The 25,904-nt window shown below is 44.2% G+C and overlaps 1 protein-coding gene across 4 annotated transcripts in view; it reads left to right on the top strand.

Moving 5' to 3' along the window:
- Positions 1–25,904, top strand: part of LOC144781481 (phospholipid-transporting ATPase IC-like) — a 1,874,327-nt gene that overhangs the window by 839,502 nt on the left and 1,008,921 nt on the right. For all 4 annotated transcript variants that reach the window (XM_078660356.1, XM_078660353.1, XM_078660355.1 and 1 more), the window contains one exon: positions 12,780–12,988. In XM_078660356.1, coding sequence (XP_078516482.1) covers positions 12,780–12,988 — 209 coding nt within the window. The remainder of the gene's footprint in view (positions 1–12,779; positions 12,989–25,904) is intronic.

The following is a 25,904-nucleotide window of genomic DNA, read 5'->3' as shown; positions in this document are numbered from 1 at the left end:
GAACCAAAGACACAGGTCACCCCAGAGTGACCCCTCTGGGAAAAGATATAACCTTAGAAATAGGGATAATATTAAAAAACCTGATAGATATCAAGACATTGATACACGTCCCTCTCAATCTTTTCAGAATTCCTCGCAGAAATCGGAAAGAAGAGGACGATCAGAACAAAGAGAAGAGCACGCCAAGTCCAAAGACAAGGAACCTGCTCAGCTAAAAAAGAAATTACAATTTCCAAAAAAGAAGGTAGCCAGTATCAAGGTAGTTAACAATGCCGAGAATACTGAGGACACAACTGAAAAACGGAGAGTGGGCTCAGACAATGCTAGACAGTGCAGCAGAAGTGAGCATAGCTCGCAAAGTCCTTATGAATCATCTGGAGACAGTGGACACGAATGAATATCTTCAAGTGGAAACTGCGGACACCAGAGTTAGCAAACCCCACAAAATATACGAAATAACATTACGTATAGAGGGAGATAAGACTAGGAAAATAAGGGGACTATTTTGGGATAATCTCTCCAAGGGCTATGATATCCTTCTAGCTGAAAAAGACTGGCCACCAGAGTTTGTCAGGGAGTGCCCTCAAGGCGAAGAAGTAATTATGCCTGCCTTCTCAAATCAAATTCCAATTCATAAAAAATACACACTTGCTAGAAAGTGGGCAGTGGCTCTAGCACCTGCTTTATATAAAAATCATGTAGGATGGGATGAGGATTCTCCTCCTCACAAAATCCAGTTAAAATCACAACCTACTGCACAAAGGCAGTACCCAATTAAGCAAGAAGCTAAAAAACAGGTAAATGAAATACTAGATCAGCTAGAATACCAGGGGGTGATTGAAACTTGCACCTCACAAATGAACAATCCTTTGTTTCCGGTCTCCAAACCAGACAATTCATATCGTCTAGTTTTGGATTACCGACACCTTAACACATGTTGCAAAACTTTTGCAGTGCAAAACTCACACAGTGCTGCACTAATGAATAACATAGTGCGCAAAAAATACAAAACAACCTTGGACATCTCCAATGGATTCTTTTGTCAAAACATAGCACCAGAGAGCAGATATTTAACTGCGTTCTCAGTAAATGGCACTCAAAAACAATTCTGTCGGTTAGCCCAGGGGTACAAGAACAGCCCGGGGGTATTCTCAGCTAGAGTAACAGAATTACTACAACTATATGATGATGAAGCATTATCTTATGTCGATGACATTTACTTAACAGATGATGACTTGGAGACTCACTTGAAAAGAGTGAACACCATAATACTTGGGTTCGCAGCAGAGGGTTACAAATTCAACTTTAAAAAATCCAGAATTGCCCATCTGACGGTCCTATTCTTAGGATATGAGTTATCAAGTGAAGGCAAAAGCCTGGCTGACAATTTCCTAGAGAAATGTGCCGTACTCCAAGCACCTAGAACACTAAAAAACTTACAGTCAATTCTAGGCTTCCTAAATTTCGGAAGAACATACATTGCAAATTACGCAGAAAGGGTCAAACCCCTTTATGATCTAATTAAACCAGATTTTAAAAGATCCAATTGGACTCAAATACACACAGAAATTTTGAGATCCTTACAAACAGACATGCTAATTGAAACAAAATTAGAAACACGTGATAACACACGCAATCTTGTGATTCGAGTCATCCCAGGGAGATGCGGATTCACATACCTGACCTCTAATGAGGGAGAAAAAGTACCAATTGCATTCAAATCACACTTGTACACAGATTCTGAACAGAAATTCAGCAACAAAGAAAAAATTGTTCATGCAGTTCAAACCGCAATAGCTAGAGAAAAAGACATAGCTGACGGTAGACATATCACAGTCAGAACAGCTGAATCAGCCTTTGAGGCATTAACAACACCGTGTAATTTACCAACAACAACATTGGATCCAGAATGGTTACAATGGGTGAATTCAATCACAACGGACAAAGTATACTACTACTTTGATCCAGAACTAGAAGAAATGGAAAATCTAGAATATGAAAAAACATACCGTCTGCCAATCGACATTCTGCCTCTACGACATTACGCCTGTGTAATCTATACAGACGGACATGCTCAACCCCCCGTTTGGGGCGAACAGGCATACAACCCCACATGTGGGATTACAAAAGAAGTGTGGCGCGGAGGTAAACTAAAACCTCTATTAACAAAGACACACTCAGTAGAAACTAATTCAGAACAACAAACTGAAATAATAGCATTGAAAATGGCGCTAGATAATGCGGATCGCGAATTCCCGACACTTATAGTGTCAGATTCATATTACTGCGTCAAATCATATAACAGCGATTTGCAGACATGGATTCAAAACGGTTACAAAGATGACACAGATACACCAATAAAGCAGAAACTGCTCTGGGAACAAATAGCTCTTTTACAAAAAGAACTACCAAAGACTCACGTGACTCACTCACTGAGTCATCAGCGTGATGGCGTTCACGTTGTAGGGAATTCATTGGCTGAAACAGCCGCAGCGGCAGCCACTAAATCGGCTCCCGTAGTTCGAAAAAAGCGTACATTAAAATACATTGACGGTGAAACAATGCTGGCGGTGAAAACGTCATCAAAAGGCGACTGCTCAGCATTACCGATCACCTATCCACTCAATTATACATACATAATCGATGCAAACTCAGTCCCTTTTGCTCGAATCCCTGGAGTGGGGGATAGAGTGATTCCAAACATGGACAGGAGAAACTTGTTAATCGCAGACGCCCACATGGGCGAGGGTCTCAGACACCTTAAACTAAAAGATTCTCTGGAAGAATTACAATCACGGTACTGGTGGCCAGGCATGAGCCTGCATCATACCATGTTTGTAAAAAACTGCCCAAACTGCAACAGAAATCGCAGTGGGGAGAGAGCCAGTTTATTACCTCGTCGTTCTACTCCAGGAAAAATCAGGAGTAAAAAGGAAGGGTTGCGATTAACATACACAGGCTAGTTTCCACTTATAATGTAGATCACCAGCACTCGGCTGACGTCCGGACTGTTATACAAAGATTTGCGAGTCTAAATGGCATATACGCTAAGAGCATGCTACGTTCGACCATTGTTTTCACTCAAGCCCACCAGCCTGGGGGGAAACATGGCCGAATGAGCACAGTCCAGCGGGAATCTTCTCACTTCCTTCCTGAGGGTACGGGATGGTGTAAAGAAAAAACCAAGGCATAAAGCAATCTATAGCGGAAAGGATATTAGGTTCGGGAGCTGGGTGGGTCAAACATCTAATAAGTGTCCAACGTAGTCTCAATAACTTGCCAAGAAATTCTCTGAAGGGATTCAGTGCGTACGAATTATTATTTGGAACTAGGATGATGATCTCTGACATTGATAGTCAGACTTCAGTGGTGAAAGAAAAAACCTTTGATATCAAAGACCGTTTGGCTATTTTGCAGGACTTAAACAAAACAAGAAAAGACCTGAGCAACATAAAGTTGAAACAACAGCCAACAACCACTGAAGAACCACCACCTGTCCCAGCAAGACCTGTCTGGATTCCAAAAGTCGGGGATCTAGTCAGGGAAAAGATCGCGGTAAAGAAGGAATTTGGGCCTTCTTACAGAAAAGCAGTTCCTGTCTTGTCTGTCAACGGGACAAGATCAGTTGTACTACCGCCACTTGCTGGTAAAAAGGAGAACCGAGTTGTATCCATCGACCTGGTAAAACCGCAACATGTGGCCGATAACAAACAGTAGGCCAAGTGGACTCCCAATAAGTAGCAGAACATCAAGGTTTGCTACCAGTACAGAGGTCCTAACGAAGAGGCTCATCACATTCGAAACGCCTACAGAAGAACAACAAGGACTATGCAACAATGCAATAGAACTGAGACCTCTGAAAACCCAAATAAAAACATTTAGCAGAGACACACCAATCTATAATGAAGTACCAAGTGAAAATGCAAGAAACAAAAATCCTGAAACAATTGGAACAATTGACAGAACTGCATCCGGTTACTTCATTAACTTCGATGATTCCTCTGAAAGCCTCAGTGAATCAAAGACACAGCCATCATCAAAATCCTTTAAAGACAAAGCTAAGGAACTTTTGAAACAACTGAAAGAGACATATCTGATTTCTCCATGGATTGAATTTTGGGTGGGTTTTGGTGCATTTATCCTCATACTTTGGCTCATCATGATACTAACTTTGGGACGCTTCATTGAGGGAAAATATGCTAAAATGGACACAGCAAGTCAGAAAATCAACTTGATCCTCAAACCACACACATCTTCACACGTCGAGAAAAGAGAACTTTCTTCAGCCAACTTCACAGCCAATCCGATACCTGGTGGGGTAGCCTGGGACAACACTGACTATGAAATTTATGGTCCGGTCGAGATCCTGAAATATCCACACCAAATTAAGATCTCATTGAGTGACTTTGCAAAACCAAACTAATTTGCTGATGATTGGGACTTCGAAAGCATTAATAATATGATGTCTGACTTAGTAATGTCTGCTAAATTTACCAAACATGATTATTTGCAGGGTTCTACAAATTATGACAGTATGTATTGCTATAACCACTATGGTAACCACTTTTTACATAGATCTGCACAACCTAGAAATGTTTTAAATTATAATCAATGGGAACATTGTGCAACACCTCCAAAAGGGAGCTCAAGAACCGTTTACGACAAATATTCATACTTTTCAGGTTTTAACACAAGTAATGCTGAAGCATTCTATTTTAAATTGTCGAACAAGACAGGGACCAAGACCATGATAACCAACACAAAATTGTTATATTCAGACTCATTTTTTGAACAAATGAATACTTTTGGATTTGATTATTGGGACAAAAATGTTGAATTGAAAAGTGTTTGGGGTACAAAAGAATGGCAAGTACAGGGTATAGAAGCTTTGTTTAGTGCCTGCATGATCCCAGAACAAATGATATTTTTAAATGACACTGTTCAACAAACCACCTGTCTTGGCTTAGCCAAAATCAAAGATTTAATTAAACTGTCTATTCCAAAGCCAACAATGATTAGCAACACTTCTACAGATGAAGAGATAGACGTAAACCATATATTAAACCAAAACAGAACACATCCTGATTGGAAACAGTGGTTGATCTGGCTTACAGATACAAATAACTGTCAAGATAGATTCCTGAATAAAACACAGGGGTTCAAAATGACCAGGCCAGACCCTAGATATCCCCAAAGACATCACCCAGGGATAATAACAACCTACAGTGTGGGCAAATTATGCCTTCAGTGGCTACAAACTTCCACACTGGCAGAAATTAAGCAACACCTAACTTTACTTACTGATGGTGCTGACTTGCGTGATTTCACTTTGGGACCACGCAAACAGCGTCAAAAGCGTTTCATAGCAGCCTCTGTATATGCAGCATACAATGAGGCCTGGAAGGTTACTCAAATTGAAACAGCAGAGAGAATACGGGAAATTGACCGTATTAATTTGGAAAAATCACTTTCTGTAGTGGACAATGGGTTAATGACTCTGTCCTCCAGAATTTTTTCTTTGGACAGCATTGTGTCTTCAGCAATCGACATATTATCGCAAGACTTACTGTTATTACAACATGGTCAGTCGCAATTGCGTTCTATTGTACAGCTTGGCTGGACGTTACAAAATCTGCGTTCAGGCTATGTGCCTTGGCGTTTAATCAACACCACGTCATTATTCCAAATCTTTAACCTTACTGATGGACAAATCGGTATGGCGCAAAAGGGTGCTGATTATACAATCTTGAGCATTGAAAAACTAGAAAGATTACCAATGACAATGTCAGAACGACCTGTCAGTGAATGGATAATACACGGAATCATAAATATTCCAATCTCAACTTTCAGGTTTCAATACTGCCAAAAATATATACAGGCTGGCATGTACGAGAAATTGGGAAAGGGGTACCTTAAAACAACTTGGAACCTGCCCTATTCACATGCATGTGTCAGTAATAAAGGACAGAAAGTGTTTCTTAGTGGCAACAATTGTGCGATGTCACTAAGCGGCACGCTTCTGTGTAACGGAATTAGTTTGCATGGAGCCTGTGAAGGGAATTCATACAACCTTTCATGTCACCAGCAAGGCGCACCTGCAACTGAAATAGAACCATTCTTTCAAAGACTCTATAATGGGAGTTACATTCTTATTGTAGACCGCAGATGTTGTAGTCTTATGCCCGGGACTCCTTATCTAGTTACTACGACTGCGAAGGTCAAGTGCTGTGGACGCTCATTGTTCCCCAGCTCCTTCCCAGACAGGGAGGCAAGGGCATGGCCCGATTTGAAAATTACTTCTATTCGAATAGATACTTTAAGCAGAATGAAAACAGTCCTTCTTCAGACGCCTACCAGGCTCTCGTCATCAAAAGAAACGTATGATCTACAAGTCGCAAGGACGACTGCAGAGATACATACATTATTATCAACTAATTCCCCCGTACATTTCGCGGAAATCCTGAATGAAATCTTAAATATTTCTGATACCAATGGGGTCTCAAAGGTATTTAAGACAGTATTTTCGATGGCATTAACACCATTCAAAGCCATACTGGGTATTTTTCCAGATTTCGTCCATTCGATTTTTGGCGGACTTCCCCTGATCCTGGGACTAATTGCAGGAATCCTATTCTTAGTCCTTATTTTTCGTTATGGCAACCCATGTCACAGACAAAACTCTTGCGACAAGGGAAGAAACAATCCTAGCCATTGGATACCGGGACCGGATATCAAAAATCCTGGGACTCTCCCGGCTTAGAGACCTGAACATGACTTGGTTTCTATCATTTGGACCAATGTGGCAAAGATGTGTTTTACCTGTATTGAGGTGTCTGCTATGCGGAGAAGAATGCGTGTTAGACACCTGTCTGACGCTACAATCGGATGCGCCGATGGATGCAGAAACATTGTTGAGCCCGATCAAGGTTCATGCTTTGTGCTGCCCTCAAAGGCTACCAATCCTGATGACTGCATTCGTGGAAGCTTCACCACTACGATTGATGGGTAGTGAAGTTCAAGGTGAAAGCAGCATCGAACAGGTACGACCTTCTGTCAGTAATGCAAATCAGAATGTCAATGGAGACAATCATGCGCAAGAATGCATGATTACACCTATTTCCGAGTTAGTGGAACTTTCCCAGGAAGCTGTTGACAGTTTTTTCAAAAGCCTAAATGATATGAGACTTTTGAGCAAGCTCGCACACGGCGTTCCCTGAATTCGGCCTTCAACTTTAAAAATAAAGTCACATGAACATTTTCGCTCCAGTTCACGGACAGCAGTTTTTCCAGCAGCCCCAAATATTTTTGCATATTTTTCGGGACACTATCTTCTGCTTAAAGTAAGAACTATTCTTAGAGAACTAAGGTTTCTAAATTTTAGATAGCTTATAGACATTAGCTGCCCGCTGGCATATTCATAAAGATATTTTATTCTGTGATGGAATGGTCTCGAAACTTTTTTCTGTCAGAAACCATTTCATGTGTAATTCTCATATACCAAATAAGCAATAATGTATACAAATGCGATTACTTTGGCATTTTTCTACAGCTTGAGTGCATACAATATATATGTCTGCAATTTTTCCGTATATTTGAAAATTTCAAAATGCATTTATGTATTTTGGGGTGGTAAGGTATACACACTACTCTATAGTATGTTGTAGTATGTTATACTATGCCTAGATTAGTAAATATGTCCATAGTTAGCGTGGAGTGGGTGTCATGTATTCCTATTGGTTCTGAATCGATCCCCCTATTCCTGACCCTATTCTAGTTAAACAAACCAACAAGTTAACTAGCAGTCAGCCCATGAGGCAGAAAACCCCCATGATGCAGATACCGTTATCTGACGCAGTCACACTACGGCACAGGAACGTGTTATCTGATTAGGTCATAACGCTTGCGATCTAATTAGACAAGCGATATTCCTCCAGTCCCTGATAAGGCATACGGAGTTCTCATAACAAATCAAACCTATGACAACCTGGGCAAAACCCTGCGGCCATTGTTTTGATTTCACCGAGAACTTTAGTAAAAGAATGTGCTAACGAGCAAGTCGTATGACATCTTTATTGACGTATCTATGTCCATCCTTACGTCAATCTCGGCACCTTAAAGGTATAAATATTACCGATCTTGCCATATGCAAACGCACGCGTGGTGACGAGACGGAGCAGCCATACTTGCCGAAGCCGAGAGCAGAGCAGACCCCGCTGGCAGCAGCCCCGCCTTCCTGACGCGCTGAGAGACGCGCTGCTTTCTCCTGCCGAGAATCCAGCACCGGCGTTTCTGGGCAGCCCTCGCAGGCCGCCTGGAATATCGAGACCAGAGAGAGAGATACCATTCCTCATTCATCCTAAATTCCAGGTACAGAACTGAATAACCCCTCACAGAGAATTCTTTAGGTATTCACCTGGCAAAAACAAACTTAACTTAAACTGTAACTATCTATTCCCGCCCACGTATTAGACTTAGGTCAGGTACACGGGGTAGGCGTATCTAGAAACACCAGTTGAGTACATTTAGTCAAATGTATATGTGTATGTAATATATTTTATTCATTTTAAAACATCTTATGGCTTAGAAACCATATCAATGTTTTTACAGTATTACTTTATACTATTGCTTTTAATGTATGCACTTTACTTAACTATAAGTATTGCAATAATATCGATCCATTTCTCTTGTACGAGAAAAGAGACTGATCAATAAATGACACCTTTTTATTGAACACGCCCGTCTCTTCCTTTTCTCTACATTCTGATGAGACTAAGAATGCACGTACTGACTGAGTAAAATAATTTGCCTTTTGTTCACACGACTCTCGAGATTGACTCTTGATTAGGGGAGAGCAAAGTTGTCATGTTCTATGGTTGTCAGAAACTAAATCCCTTCTTGTCTAATCAGGGAAGTTAATTCCTCCTTGAACATTCGAGAAAGTTTCTAGCGAACTCTGAGCTACGCTGGCAAACCCAAAACTTTAAGTCTAGTATCGACAGTAGTAGACCTAGTTAACGTCTGGCCTAGGCCTTTACTGCTGTAGGTATTATTCCAATGCGCAGAGCCTATTGGGAAGATAGGAACTACACTACAATCCTACATTCCTGACAGTATTTCTGGACCTGGGCGTATATTCCCGGCCCAAAAAATGACGCAATATGGCCTGTCCTGTCTTCTTTGCACCTGAATGGCCGGCCAACAAATGTGCAGGGCCAAATAATAGGATCTGATCACGAAACCCTGTAGGGACCAGCAATTGGGGTTCAGCATCTGCTTTAGCTAGCCTATAAAGAAGACCATTGTTTTCTATAAATGTGGGGTATGTTCGTTTTAAGGGATCCTGAACACCCCGGGCAATTTGCCACGCGTTCGTAAGGCTAGCATCATTTAATTGGGTGTTTCGGAAATGTGTGTCTCTAGCCCAAGGTTCTAAGGATAGGAAGGAATCATGGGTTTTTCGCAGGTGTTGGAGTGCATCTAACATAAGTGTGTTAGAGGTTGGATTGTCTACCCCTATAATAACAGGCTCAGGAAGTTCTGACATAACCCCTACTATTACTTCAGTTCCCTTCCCTGAGGTATTGTAGAGTGTGACCTTAGCTACAGGGTACTCCTTGATGTCTCCATGAACACAACGGATGTGGACGGACCTTTCAGGTATAATACAGGAAGGCGAAACCAGTTCTTGTCGCACCACCGAGTGCTTACAACCTGAGTCCAGCAAAGCCCTAATGGAAACCCCAATGAGAGTCACACTTAAATAAAACACCGTTCCGGTTTCCTGAGCATAAAGAATGGACCGAGGGGCATAGCTCACATCCATAGGCTCGTCTTCCTTCTCCTTTTTCTTTCTGTAGTATCGGGCTATGTGGCCCCACTCCCCGCAATCGTAACACTGGGGACCAGAGATACTAGAAACTTCTGGTCGCTGTAAGCGAAGAATAGGTGGTTCAGCTATCGCTTTCTGTGTCTTCTTTTCAACTTTCAAAGGCGCTATACTCTTTGTTGTTTTCTCAGGTTCCTTTATATAGGGTCTACCTTGTGCTCGGGCACAGCAAGTGGCCATCTCTATGGCATGTTCCAATGTCAGGCCAGCGTGTTGTTTGAGCCAACATTGGGTGCTATAGGGCAGAGCCTCAAGGAACTGCTCTAAATAGATCCTGTTCATGACTTCATCTATGTTACCTTCTTGTGGTTTTAGCCATAGATCAGCGGCTTCCTTGAATTTGAAGAACAATGTTTTGGGCAGGTCTCCGGGGGTTCCTCTTTCCTGGCGGAACTTAAGCCTATGGGTTTCCTCGTCTACCCCTAACCGGTCGAGTATATACTGTTTGACCACAGCATATGCAGTTGTTCCGTCACGGTATATCATTTGGTAGGCCGCTTGGGCCTCTCCTGTGAGGAGGGGAGCGAGGTAGAAGGGCCATCTGTCCCCTGGCCATGAACTGGCTCTAGCGGCCCTCTGGAAATTCAGAAATAAGGCTAAGGGGTCTTCCCCAGGGGTAAATTTCTGCAGGGGGACTACAGTGCCAGAGGGTGGAGCACTGGTCCTTCCTTGTCCTAGGACCATCAAAAGTTGTGTTTGTCCCTCGGCCAGCTTGAGGAGGTTGTCAGCCTGGTTCTGTATGGCCTGTGTAAAAGCGCTCCGATCAGCTTCAGCCTGTGTGGTACTTTGTTCTATGGCCCATTCCAATTTAGCCTGCCCCTCTTTCATCTGGGTGATTATGGTCTCCATTCTATATCGAATGGTGGTTCAGTCCTGGACTCCTATCTGGCTCGCCACTTGTCACGGTTTCCTAGGAGGAGGCTCTGAATAAGGCAGTTAATACCGGGGATTTTCTTAAGTGTTTGTTCATTCAAAATAAACATGTAGTCAACAGATATCCTCTGAGTCCAAAAACAGCACAACCAATAGAGGAGGGGTGTTGGTAATCCGCTTTTCACTGTCTCTTCGGACTCTCAACGTCTTTCCCGGGGGCTCCGGATACTTCTCCAGGGGTCGGGCTCAAGAAGAAAAGGAAAATATCCCAAATTACTGGATGTGTTCTGGGCCATATATTAGGACGAAAAGGGAAGGGGGCGTGAGGAGATCACCGGGGAACCATCACCTGTCACAGACCATTCGTCAAACCCCACCGAGAGTGAGCGGGGAGTCAGCACAGAACACGAACAGCCACGTGACCTCCCTCAACCACCCCTACCCGTCCCACCCCGTGAGTAAAACAGTCCCCTAAACGGCCCGTACCTTGTCCAGCCACACTTCTCCAGAAGTGCGGCGGGGCGGCTCATAGTAACGGTGGCCTCGCGTGACGGTCTCTCAGGTCGGGTCCTCTTCCGAACTCGGGCTCGTCTTCTGGTGTTCCACTGCAGCAACGCCGTCCGACTTCCTCTCTTCTAGTCCTCCTCCTCCTCCGGCTTTCGCGCTCTCGTCTCTGTGCTGTGCTTCCTTATCCGCCCCCTCCTCCTCAGATTGGTCCACAAGGGATGACGTCGGAATGGAAGGCGGGTCCGTCGAGGAAATCCAAGCGGCATTAAAGGGGCCATCTGAGTCCTGCGGACGGGGTGGAAAGGAACAAATATTAAAGTCCACACCCCGTCCGTCAGTGTCACCGACCCCGTGACAGATGCCTGAAGGAGTTGTTTGAAAGTTGGGTGAATTGAGGTGATGGGTGAATGATAGCTGTATGAAGGGATTGATGGAAAGTGGTGTGAAAAAAGGAAATACAGGGATATACACACTGCTCCAAAGCAAGATTGATAGAAGATAAGCAATAAATTAAGAGTAGGAAGCGAATACTGATGCATGAAAAAACTGATTAAATAAGGTTTAAATAGAGGCAAAAGATATTGACTGGTTCATGTATTCCTCACGGACGGAGGAGCGTTATGAGAAGCAAGATAGACATAATTTACCTAATACAGCAAGGGGATTATTGACAGAGGAATTAGTGGTGAAGAAGCTTGTTGTGGAGGTATGGTACCAGAGCAATGTCAGAATATCGATTGACATAAACATTGCATCCTAAATATCATTAAAAAAATATGGTCTCATTGGAATTAATAAAGGAAATTATATGCCCCAACGGATATTTCTGAAAACAACATTTTAGACATAGTATATAGTTGAGATAATATTTCTGACCTTGATAGTCTGACATACAACTGTTAAAAAAAAGATACCCAAGTCTTGCTCTAGTTGTGGCAATGTGGTTGTTGGTGGAGAGCATATACTGACATGGATGGAGGGTGTGTACATATCCTATATATACCATGATTGCACAATATGCAAAGAAACAGCACTAATGATGGAGCTAAGTCCTTCCCAAGCCTTCACTTGCCTCTTGGCTCCCAAGTCTACCCCAGTTAAGCATAAACTGAGACCCTCCTCCTTGTCCTTCCCTATGCCATCTGTTTGACTTCTGCCTCAATGGTTTACCTGTTCCCAATATGGCTTACTTCTGTCTTTTCCTATACCTCCTCCATCTACTACTTCATCCCCTTCATTGTGATCTGAAGTGGCCTTAAGCACTTTATAAACCATCTTAAATAAGTAAAGGAAACAGCACTGTTTTATTTTTGTGATTTTACTTAGCCCTAACTCCACCCGAAGCTATTGGATTGCTTCACATGAGCGCTAGTTACATTACAAACGGTCACATTCACTGCGATTGCTTGTCACCACGCTAAAGTTAATATACGCAGTTCGCTTTTTATAGAATTACTAAACACGAGGATTTTTTTTAAACATTTTGCTTCATAACTCTCTTTTCATCCCACAGGGTACAAGCTGTACTAACGGCGCACAGTTTATTCATCAACTGGGATTTGGAGATGTACTGTGCAAAGACTGATACCCCAGCCGCAGCCAGGGCCACAAGCCTCAACGACAATCTAGGACGGATTGAGTACGTTTTCTCCGACAAAACTGGGACCCTAACACAAAACATTATGACTTTCAGGAAATGTTGCATAAATGGGCGTGTTTACGGTAATTTCAACTTCAGTCAATAAAGCAAAAATGTTAAGCCTAGTTCAGGAGGGCAGATCCACGCCACTTTTTAAGGCTAATGAGCAATGCGTAAATTCTGTCTATTTAGACTTATTGGGTGAGTAAGTTTATCTTGAAAATCCTGCATGAATCTGACCCTCCTGGACCTACCTTTATTCACCCTGCTGTAAAGTATCCTGCAATGTTTGCTGCAATGTTTGGTTTTCTCTACTGGAAATTGAGATTTTTTAAACAATTTTAGTATTCCTCATTACAAATGGAGCTTTCAACAAATAAGAAAGTCGCTAATCAACAGTGCTTCGACCTGCGTATAAACATCAACTTCGATGCACTTAGCAGGAACATATGCTATCATAAAAATATGCCCGTGTTTCAAAAGGGGGTGGGTCAAAAATGAGAGGAAAAAGAGCTTAGTAATGGGCAATAACATGGGGCAAACATCCGCACCTTGAGTGCATCAGTGCTTATCCCCTGGTGGAATATTCGCAGATCCTTAGCTTGTAACTCACACAAGCGACCATGAGGGAGCTCTTTTTAAACTATTCCACAAAACACGTAAGACATTGTTTACAACAAATGCGCTACAACGCATTCCATTACAACGCGGTTGTAACAACGACCGCGTTGTTACAATGCAAACCATTGCATCGCAAGTCGTTACAACGACTTGCTAGAGGGTGCAGAAGGTGTTGTATTTACAATCCAACTCATTCCCTGCTGTTGCACAAACTGGAGTAGGAATAGTAAATAATACTATGCCTAAGTCTACCGCACCCCCTACAGCAAGTTGTTGTAATGGAATGCATTGTAGCACATTCGTTGTAAGGAGATATATTCACAAAACACATTCAAACGGTATCAGAACTTCTGAATTTGTTTTGCCCATCCACAGGTCTTTTGCACACTGTTGTCAGCTAGCATGCACCTATTCCTAATAACCCATACCTTTAACCTAGGGGCAAAGACCACCATCAGGATATACCATACAACTGTAGAGCTGCTTTCTCGAGGATCTCTCTACAGAATACTTTGGGATGTTACCCCCTTTCTGGAATGTCTGCCACATCCTCATAGTTAAACAGTGTGAAAAAGGTAATCTAACCAAAGTCATATATCCAAATATCCCGCTAGCCATCCAACCCATTGGGAGAGTTATTCAGAAATGTTCTCTGTATGCAAGAGTACTATTTCTTAGCAAAGGATTTTAGTAGGCTCCTATGTTCTAACGGGGAAGCGTCCTGTATATTTTGTAGTAACATATCTATGTAGCTCCGGACATACCGGATGTACCTAAAATGTTGGTTGTGACTAAATGAGAATTCTGTGTCAGGGGCTGCTGACGCTGCACAGCTAACTCTCCTCCCTGGTGAGGCATATTTGAAAAAATTGTGTTTTCCAATTTTACTCCCCTTACTTGGTATGCTTTAAAAAAATCTGTTTTCTGTAGTGTGTTCTCTGCTCCTCGCCCTGTTCCGCCGCGGCTGCAGTGCCAATTGTGCAGAGGGCAGAGGTTACTGTTTCTGGCATCACTTCCACCCTTGTCTCTCTCCCGGCGGTGAGCAGTCTAGTCTTTTTCACTCCTCACTATGTTTAAACTCATGCTTGAGTGGACGCGTGCAGCAGCCGCGCGACTGACATGAAGGCACGCCTAATGTAAGCCCGTCCGTGTCTAGCCAGTGTCAGGGGCCAGAAACCCTGGTGCTCCACAACTGTTTTCCAGAGCTTCTTCCTCACTGGCCCATCACAGCTTAAGGCCCTCACCTAATGCACTGTGTCAGGTTTTTAGTTCTGACATTCCTTCATCTTACTGCACCTGTTGTCAGTTTGAATGTACCCTCAACCTCCTGTCTTAGTTCCTCATGCTAAGGAGGTTGCATCTCGACCAATTTCTAATGGCCTGGCTGACCTTTCCCTGCCCATAGATTTCAGGAATTTTAGCTTAAACTGGCGCTCTCTTCTAAAGCACCAGATGCGTTTGTTTAACTTTGTTTGTGAAGCTTACCCTGATGTGGTCTTCCTAACAGAAACCTGGCTCCATGACGGCTCTTCACCTGGCTCCTCACACATTTTGCTCTCTTGGGGATACATAGACCTCACAGAACAGTGAAGGCATTGCTATAATGTTTGAAAAAGTCTACAAGTGCAATATGAAGCACCTCCTGATCCCTAACCTGTGAAGCTTTACTATTCCTTCTCCTTTTCTCTCCTAAATGTACCTTTTCAGGGGCACTTATTTATCGTACCCCTGGGCCTTCCATTAATTGGTGCTTCGCTTTACATGATTTTCTGGCTCCACACATTTTGCAGGCAGCAAATTTTACTTTGCTTGGTGATATCAACCTTCATCTTGAGGACACCAAAAATAACCTAGCTTCGACCTTCTTGACGTTTTGGGCTCACTCAATATTTTCCTTCTTAATTCCGCTTATACCCATGTTGTGGGACACCTCTTAGACCCTATCTTTTCCAATCTCTCTACCCTTCCCATCGCTCCTCTACTCCAACTTTGTTGGACGGATCATTATGCAGTACCTTTCAGCATTACAGTTCCTTTTCCTCCCCTTACTCAATCTGCTCTGCAATCTACAACCAGGCATTGGTCTAAACTTGACATGGCTGAGTTAAACAATTTGCTTCGCAACAGAATCTCTACCCATTTTTTTCAACCTGACTCTGACCAAATCGTTCTGCATTAATGGATTACAGAGGCCACTCATTCGATCTTACCTCTAACATCCAAAATGCAATGCAGAATGCACCCTCCTGCCCCCTGGTTTACTGAGGCCCACTGCTCTGAAAACAAAACGTTGTAAAATCCTTGAAAGGTGTTGGAGTAAGCTCTATGCACCCGAGGCTAAGGCAGAGTATGTAGCTGTTCTGAAAAAATATCATGCCTCCTGCAAATCTGTCCGTGCAGTTTATTACACGGAGAAGATCACTGACTCCTAACACTGCCAGAAGACTCTGTTTAAAGTTTTGATTGAACTTTTGGCAGCTCGCACCTTTACACTGCCCCTTCCCTCTCTCGACAGCTATGTGATGAGCCAGCCACATTTTTCTAGAGTCATGTCACTGTCAATTAGATGCGGATGTGTCTAATCTTGTGAATCCGTCAATCTCTGCTACACTAGCATTTGGTCACCTGGACTGAAACCTCTTTGACTGTAAGTCAGATGAACCCCTGAAAATCAGGGTTTGGCCTTCTTTAGATTTGGCATAATTGCACTCTATACTGGGATCCATCAAGTCTGGTTCCCCGCTAGATCCCCTTCCCCGTCAAAACATAGACTTTTAGACAATGTTGCCCTCACTGTATTTCTTGATATGCTCAACTCTTCCCTGAGTACTGGTTACGTACCTTAGAACTGGAAGCACGCCTTGGTACTCCCTCTGCTTAAGAAGGATGATCTTGACCCTCTCTGCTGGTCAAATTTATGTCCAATCTCCCTCCTCTCTGTCTTCTCTAAGATTCTGGAAGGCATGTCAATACCCAACTTTCCTCCTTCGCTACTACTTGTAACTTGCTCCACCCGTCTCAGTCTGGCTTTAGGGTAGGTCATAGTACTGAATCTGCTCTATCCGGGGTCACTGAACTTCTTAGGCAAGAACTCGACTCTGGCGGTACGACCGCCCCCATTCTACTATACTTAAGTGCAGCATTCGATATGGTTTTACATTCCATCCTGTTGGACAGATTGGAGGCGTCAGGCATTATTGGCCTGGCCTTGAGGTGTTGTATGTCGTTTTTGATTCCATATGGATTTCAAAATTCATGCCCATATATAGGTACAATTTACGTTGCCCTTATATAGGCATAGATATCCAGTCCTTATGTAGGCATAGCCAATGCTGCCCAAATACAGGCATGGCTACTTCCATCCGTTCATCTACGTCACAATTTCTTGGAAAACCAGACTCTTAAGCTGTTAGGGACTTCCCCTTGCCTGGATATTGATTTCTCCAAGAACTCATTATTATGCATGAACATCTATTCCTTAGAGGTTCATTCATGATGTTCATATGCCCGACTTTACGTCAAAGCTGGCATTCCTAAACACCTTCAAGGTATAAAAATACCTTCACTTGCTATGGAAAAGCACAGTGTGGTTCGGTGCAGTTCGACTCCCTACTTGCACGACGCAGCTCGCTACAGCAAGTGCCGAAGGGAGCCAACTCTCTAGCTGATGCACTGATCAGAAGCTGTCCTCCTCTGCCGTGAAATCCAGCTCCAGTGTTTCTGACTCCCCTTGCGGGGTGTTAGGAAATCGAGTCTGTGAAAGAGATTCCAACCTCTCTCATTCTAAGGTATGGAGCTGATTAGAACCTAGAGTAACCTTTGGCAACTCTTGGCAAAACTAAACCTATGCTAAAGACCATACTTACTTCTTCCCTCGTACTAAACCTAGGTTAGGTACATTGGGGTAGGCATATTTTAGAAGCACCAGTTGAGTATTTTAGCCTGTGTTATTTATGTATGTATTTTTATATGTCATAGCACCAGACAATGCTATTACAGTATTATTTTATATTACTGTTTACGCTGTACGCATTTTACTTTGCATTCTGTCTAACGATTGTAGCAGTTCACCTCTCTTGCATGAGAAAGAAGACTGTTCAATAAACCCCTTTTATTGAAATGCCCGTCTCTCTGTTTTCTCTGCAACTCTGTAGAAACGAAGCATGCACGATTGACTGGGTAAAATAGTTATCTATTGTTTCCACGACTCTGAAGATATTTGTTCCAGTCCTAGGGAAACAAAGTTGTCATGTTTATGCGGTTGTCAGAAACTAATCCCTTCTTGTTTATTCGAGAAAGTTTCAGGTGACCTCTGAGTTAGTCGGCACACTTAATTAAGTTTAATATAATCAACTAGCAGCCCGTCCCGACGTTGTACATGCATGATTTGCTGCCGGCCAGTAGTATATTGTTTTGTGATTTCATTTTGATAGCATTTCTTATCTGTGACAGGCCTGTGAATCGCTCCGATTCACAGTGCACTGCTGATGCACTTAAGAGTGCGCGTTCAGTAGTGTGTGAACTCGAGTTTCCCTACTTTATTTTTCCTTGCAATATTATATAGCGCGAACTCGACAACATGGCATGAGCACAATTTACATTACAGAAGAACACATTAATTTGTGGTAGGCGCGGGGAGACAAAGCGATTTTCCTGGAATCGCAGGATGTTGAGCTGATGCCGAGATTCGAACGTAGCTCCCCAGCTCTAAAGTTCGCAATTCTAGAACTTGTGGCGGGAGGTGTGTCTAAAAGTGGATGTCGATGCTGGCCATCAATGAGAGAGACCTGTGCATTTTTCAAATGGATGGTGAAAAAATATGAGTATGTTGCTGCAGATGTGGGTCGCCGTGCTACCAATGTACTTACCGGGGAAGGGTAAACACCCATTATTCTGCAACTTTCTTTCCGCATACCATCACTCCGCATACTTTCATTACGAAAGTACCATGACTCCGCAATGCCACTATAAAGCATGGCATTACATTTTATATGCTTTTACCACGCATACATTTACAACGAAATTCGTTGTAAATGCATGAATGGTAAAAGCATGTTTTTTAAAAATGTTTGGATAAGGTAAGTATGGGTATAGGGGTATATGTTTTGGGGTACTGAGGTTTATGTTTTGGGGTGTTTGGGTATTTTAAGGGTTCAGATATAGTTTTGGGTTATGGGGTAAAGGGGTAGTTTTCAGGTTTAGGGATAGGTATGGGTTTTGGGGTACAGGGGTATTTTTAGGGTTCAGGGCTAGGTTTGGGTTTTGGGGTATAGGGGTAGTTTTAGGGTTCAGGGGTAGGTTTGGGTTTTGGGGTACAGGGGTATTTTAGGGGTTCAGGGCTAGGTTTGGGTTTTGGGCTACAGGGGTATTTTTAGGGTTCAGGGCTAGGTTTGGGTTTTGGGGTACAGGGTATTTTATGGTTCAGGGGTAGGTTTGGGTTTTGGGGTACAGGGTTAGTTTTATGGTTCAGGGCTAGGTTTGGGTTTTGGGGTACAGGGGTATTTTTAGAGTTCAGGGGTAGGTTTGGGTTTTGGGGTACAGGGGTAGTTTAAGGGTTCAGGGCTAGGTTTGGGTTTTGGGGTACAGGGGTATTTTAGGGTTATGGGATAGGTTTGGGTTTTGGGGTACAGCAATATTTTTAGGGTTCAGGGCTAGGTTTAGGTTTTGGGGTACAGGGGTATTTTTAGGGTTCTGGGGTAGGTTTGGGTTTTGAGGTACAGGGGTATTTATAGCGTTCAGGGCCAGGTTGGGTTTTGGGTACAGGGGTATTTTTAGGGTTTAGGGATAGGTTTGGGTTTTGGGATACAGGGTATATTTATAGGGTTAAGATGGGTTAGTGTTTAAGGGTGTTGGGGTATTTTAAGGAGTAAGGGTGGGTTATGATTATGGGGTGCAGGGGTATTTAAAGGGAGCAGGGTTGACACCCGGAGCTGAAATTTAGAGAACCTGGGAAGAAAAAACAATGAAATATTGGGCACAACGCTCGCTTTTATTTTTTAATAATCCCGCGCCCGCACACGCCCACGCCCCCAGCACACGCCCACAGCCCACGATATGAGACATGGCATGAAGGGCGGAACGTACCACATGCCCCCAGCGTTTGTCACGCCCCCAGCACACGCCCACAGCACAACGCAGACACACCCACAAGGGACTACTTTGCTGGCACGGTTCTTTTACCTTTTAAATGTATATGGTGGGCGCCTGCATAGCCTATGTCATTCTGCTGCAACTGCCCTTTCCAACGCTGTATTGGGTGTTGTGATTGGTGCTGTGGTTCCTGAGATTACCCGCCTCAAAGGTTTGGGCTCTCTCTTTATTATATTAGTATAGATAGAGACATTCTGATCTAAGCCCAATGTCAAATCTATAGTGTATATCATTCCAATGCGCTGAGCCTATTGGTAATATAGGAACTACACTAAAGAGGTGGCTGTCTTCCTTCTTGAAAGATCATACTTTTCAGGTCTCATCAGCCAACATTACATCTAAGACCCTAACTCTGATCTTTGGCGTTCCTCAGGAATCCATCCTGAGCCCCCTGCTCTTCAACATTTACGTTTACCCTTAGGCGGATGTGATTGAGAAGTCTGGTCTCACCTTATTTCTTATGCTGATGATTCCCAGATTATTTTCTCAGTAAATAATGCTCAAAATTAAGATCCCTCAAAACTCAGGCTAGGTTTGACAAATGTCGCCCTTTGGATGGACAGAAATGGCAACGCTCAATGGCAACAAAACAGAAGTCATGGTTCTGGGAAATAACCTCTAACTTTAGGGAGTCATGCATTGGCCTGTTTTACTGGGGCCACTACCCACTCTGGTAAATAAGGTTAAGAATCTCTGCTTCATTATCAATAGGAACCTGTCCCTCAAGCCACAGGTGTCCAAGCTTATGGCCTCCTGCTTCTCCGTTCTCAAATGGCTCAAGAAGATCCTTTTGCTGATTCCCTCGGTAGCCCAGAGAATGGTGCTGCAGGCCCTGGTAAAGCCCAGATTGGACTATGGGAATGTACTGTATATGGGCACTGACAAATCCTTTCTCCGCCGCTTGCAGATCATTCAGAACTGCCCGCTCACCTTCTTTTTCTGTTGCCCAGATATGCTTCTGTCTCTCCTCTGATCCACACCTACATTGGCTTAAGGTCAATAAGCGTATTAAATTCAAGGCCTTATGCTACATGTTCTGAGCCAGACACGGCCTGGCCCCTTTATACATCCAAGGATTGGTGTCACCCTATGTGCCAATCCGACGGCTGAGATCATCCAACCTTTTATTGTTTATTACGCCCAAGTTTCGCCTGGCCCGTATGAAGGGTCGCTCTTTTTCCTACCTGGGCCCAAAACTTTGGAACTCTCTTCCTGTAGCTCTCAGAAATTGTCACTTTCTACTTACTTTTCGTAAGAACCTGAAAACTCTGCTCTTCAGTTGTCATGACTGAGTTCCGAGTCACTTGCTTACCTGTTCTGCTATCTGCAGCCTTTTTCTGCATCTCTCCTCGCTGCCTGCTTTAGCGTCGGGAAACCCTTTCTGGGAAGCTACGTGCTGTATAAGTCTTTTTGTATTATTATTAATAATAATAATAATAATATTAATAATAATAACAATAATAATTCCTCTCTAAAGCATTCAAACATCTTAGTCGCACTCATGATTTACTTGTCATCCACCTGTCAAATACCAATCTAATCCCAAATCAGAAGCCCTAAAAGTTCCTCAAGTCAATCAGGGCTCTGGACACAGAAAGGGTAATCTTCAAGGTCTCAACATGTTTCACACCCAGACCCATTCCCGCTGTATTTTGGACCTGTGTGTTCTCTGTGGTAGGGTCCAGTAATTATCAAGGGTCTCTCACTTATATATAAAATGTTGTTGCCCGTCTGAAACTTCAAGATGTCTGTCAACACTGAAAGAGTGTTTATTTTGCCATTTAAAATCCTGGTAATTTGGGAGCCCTATTTGTTATTCCCAGTAATATAACTTGATATCTGGAAGGGCTATCCCTTGTTGCACTTTCTGTTTACATGTATTCATCTCAAAGTGACACAGGCCTTCTGATACGGGCCTTTCCCGCATCAAGGGTAAAAGTACTTATTTAGACCAGTTTAATTTAAAGCCCAAGTAGCGGTCGCACATGTTGCACATGTCCAAAAGTCTGATGACCATAGTCTCGGAGTCTGCCACATATAGTAGTCTGTCATCAGCATATATTGCATGCATGCAGGCATTTATTTTCATTCCATTACAAGAGTTGCATTAGGAATAAATAAAGGCACATAGTGACAGTACGTAAGCAAGAGGAGACATTAGGGTACGCTGATGATACACTTTGGAGGTAGATTAACAAAAACAATAAAAATATATATATAGCTCCTGTTTTGAAAGTTTTGGGGTGATTCATTAAGCTGGGGCCGAAAAAAAGGGTGTCCCAAAACGAGTTTTCTTCATGTTAATTTCGATAGGAAACTTTTGTCGCAGCCACAGGCCAAACTGCTGAACGGAATTACACAAAATGTGGCAGAAAGGTAGCTCTTGGTTCAGACTGCACTCTTTTTGTCAAATGGTGTAAATCCATTCAGTAGTTCCTGAGCAATTCATACATTTAGAAATATTAGTATCTGGTGACCGCGGTGGCTCAGCGAATCCTCCCGATCACAAGCCTGACTCTGATTGGCTGCCAACAGTTCCAACCAGGAAGTGTTGGCAGCCATTTTGTGACCCGGTTGAACCGAATCACAAGAAAAAAGGTTAAAAAACAAGAAAAGGGGACAGGGTATAAAAGCCCTCACCCCCTAGTCCTGCTCAGGGGGGTCCCAAGGTGACCCCGAGGGCCAAAAAAAGCATTTAAAAAATATTTTCAGCTTGATTCGTGTAGGGTCTGCGAATCACGCCTCCCCAAAAAAATGAAGCGTGGACCCCGGGGAAAATGTAATGATATGCGGGGGCACATGGCCCCCACAGCCCCGGGGTCCACCACCTCCCTGGGGCTTTTTGTTAATAAAAAAGAGTGGGGGGCTCCCACCCCCCCATGCTTCCCTGGGGACCACCACCTCCCCGGGGCATTCATTAATTGGTGGTGGGGGGCCTTGCCGCCCCCCCCGCCCCAGGGACTGCCACCTCTCTGGGGCTTCAATTTTTTTAACGAAGTGTGGGGGGGCTCCTGCCCTCCCACGTTGCCCTGGGGACAACCACCTCCTTGGGGCATTAATTAATTAAAATAAGGGGGTCTGTAGCAGACCCCGGCCCCAGGGACCACCACCTCCCGGGGGCTTTAAACGTGTTAGAGGGGACCCTCAATGGCCCTGTGGACCCCTACCCCCCCAGGGCTGGCTCCAGCAATGTCCTGGGGTACCCACCACCAGGACATTGCAGTTTGCTATGGCAGGGCGGGAGCACCCTGCCAGAACAAACTTCTGCTTCCCTTCATGGAAGAGAGAGCAGGAAAACTGCTCTCACTTCCATGAAGCGAAGCAGATTTGCTTTTTGGCAAAGGGAGCTGCATGTCAGCAGCTCCCTATGTCCAAAAGCAATGCTGGCTCCCGCAGGAGGCGGCGAGCCAGCATGAACCGTGGAGGCATTGGGGCTCCCCCCCGGTCCACAACCTGAGGCCAAGCCCTGGGGGATGGGGTCCACAGGGCCAAAAATGGCCCTGGAGGGGGCCCACTCGGCACCCCTCCCTTTTACAATAAAAAACGTAAGGTGAGGCCCCGGAGATAGGGTCCCCAGGGCCAAGAGTGGCCTCAGGAGGGGGACCACGTGCCCCCCAAATATAAACCAAAAAAAAAGGCAGGGCAGGTCCCAAGGGATGGGGTCCCCCGCGGTTCCCCTTCCATAAAAAAAGTTTTTGGTGGGGCCCCCTTCAAAAAAATAAATTAACAAATGAATAGCCTTGGGGATGGGGTCACCGGGGCCCAAAAGGGTCAAAGGAAGGTGGACCACAAAGCCCCCCTTCCTTAAATAAAAAACGGCAACTGGCCGGAGGCCCTGCCTCTTCCCTGCACCACTCTGCAAGCGCGCCCCCTGGCACGCTCTGGGTTAGGGGATGAAGTCCCCTTCACTTGTGAGGGTTCGTAGGGCCAACTGGCCCACCAGGTACCTCCAATAAGCCCCATGCAGTGGGATTGCTGAGAGGTGGTAAAAGGCCACGCCCCTTTTTTAAACACTCTGCAAACGCACCTCTTGGCACACTGCTGGTGGTGCAATGAGGTCCCCTTGTGTCCTGAGGACCTCAGGACTAAAGTGGACTTCAACCCCCAAGCAGTAGTCGCCAGGAGGCGCGTTTGCAGAGTGGTATAAAAAGGGGGTGAGGCCCCTGACCACTCTCAGCAATCCAGCTGTGTAGGGCTTACTAGAGGTAACAGGAGGGCTTGTTGGTCCCCAGGGACCCTCAGGAGGCAAGGGGACTTCACCAACTAACAGCGTGCCAGGAGGTGTGTTTTCACAGTGGGGGAGAAAGGGGGCGAGGCCAGTGTCCACCTCTCAGAAATCCCACTGTGTTGGGTTTACTGGTGGTAACAGGTAGGCTAGTTGGCCCCTAAGGACCACCAGCAGCGAAGGGGACTTCAATCCTCATCCAAGAGTACGTCAGGGAGTGCATTTGCAGAGTGGTGGGCAAAGGGGGCGTGGCCATCTAAGAGAATTTAACAATCCTGCATGTGGCACTTACTGGTGGTAATAGGAGGGGTAGTAGGCCCCCAAGGATATCCTTGGGGGCCAACTACCCCTCCTGTTATCTCCGGTAAGTGCCACACAGTGGGATTGCTAAGAGGTCTTCGGAAGCCACTCTGCAAACACGCCTTCTGGCACACTACTAGTTGGGGGATGAAGTGCCCTTTACTCCCGGGGTGCTTTGGCGGCCAAGGAAGCCTCCTGATACCTCCAGTAAGTCCTATGCAGCTGAATTCCAGAGTGCTGGTCGGAGGCCCAGCCCCCTTTCTCCACCACTCTGCAAACGCGACTACTAGTTAAAGAAGCATTTGCAATGCAATAGGTCTTGCATTTGCGAAAGTTAGGGTTATTGGTGTTGTAAATGTAAACGTTTTTTACTAATGTTTTTGGGAGTGGAGTGGATTTACGTTGCGTGTAGGGAAATTATGTGGTACGTTGTGCAGTGAAGTTGTGTGGCTAGTAAGTATGTGGTATTTAGTGTACAGGAATTTTGTAGAGTGGGATTATGTGTTATGGAGAGTAATTATGTGGTATGGTAGTTTGTGTTGTGGAGTGGTAACCTCAGGTTTAGTCTTCCTCGTTTCCATAGAAGCTGAACTATAGACTCAATGAGCCAAAAAAAAGAAGGAACCTATGAGGAGCACTTCTGGACCTAGTCAGATGTATGAGCAGGGCTGGAATTATGTGACTGGAACTATGCGATTGTTCAGCTGTACTGATTATTGCCTAATTATCCATTTTCTGTATTTGCTACACAGCCCATCATCTGCTGCATATCTGCAGATTTGAACAAAAAAGGTGTGTTACTAGCTCATACGGTTCAAACGTTACCAAAAATACAGCGACAAATGTTAGAGCTTGGTGGAAGGCCCTTTGCAAACCTGGAATGGTCACTTGTTACTTATTACTTATTACTAAATGTGGCTGCAAACCACTCTTTTTTTTGTCCTCATTTGCCTCATTGGAGAGTAAAACAACACTCTCAATCTCACGCACTACATTTCTCGGGAGTAACCAGAAACTTCAAGTGCATTAGAGATCACCATCGACGGATGAGGAGATTACTAACTGTACCACCCTTGGAAAGTGGGTCTCCTTCCTTCGCGTTCTGCCCTTTCTCACCAACCTCGAAAAGAGGGGAGCATAGAGAAAAGAGGAAGCTTATAAAGACATCAGGCTCAATCATTGGACTTCTTTAACCTTATCGGCGTTTTCTTATCCAACTTTCATCTTTCACACCATTCCAATATCTGGAGCCAAAAGTCATAATTAGTCAGACCCAACTAATCTAGGGAGGCTATATGTTTAACAGAGAGGACCCAATTTTCAAATCTTGGAGTATTTGCAGACACCCATAACTTGCAAATCTCCCTACGTGCCAGTAATAAAAGATCAGCTTGGCCTGATTGTTTGTAACCTTCACCCCCAAACCATAGCGCTTACCTCGATGTTGATTTTCATACATTCCGAAAGGGCCTTACGCACGTTACTCAAGAAGACCTGAAGCTCTGGGCACGTCACAAACATATGGACATGCAAAGCCAAATTAGTTCCTTTATTTGGTCGAACAAAGGTCCCAGAATAGCGTGGAAAAAACTAAGAAGGAGGGTTGAGAAGGGAGGACTGGCCTTGCTAGACCTGCTCTACTATTCCTGGGCTTTCCTCTTAAAGAATGGAAAAAGTATTTTCGGCTACCCAAGTACAACTAG

The sequence above is a fragment of the Lissotriton helveticus genome, chromosome 9, assembly GCF_964261635.1.
Source record: "Lissotriton helveticus chromosome 9, aLisHel1.1, whole genome shotgun sequence".
In the NCBI taxonomy this organism is placed as follows: domain Eukaryota; kingdom Metazoa; phylum Chordata; class Amphibia; order Caudata; family Salamandridae; genus Lissotriton; species Lissotriton helveticus.
The sequence above is the reverse complement of the archived record's forward strand: the minus strand, read 5'-3'. Positions and strand labels throughout refer to the sequence as shown.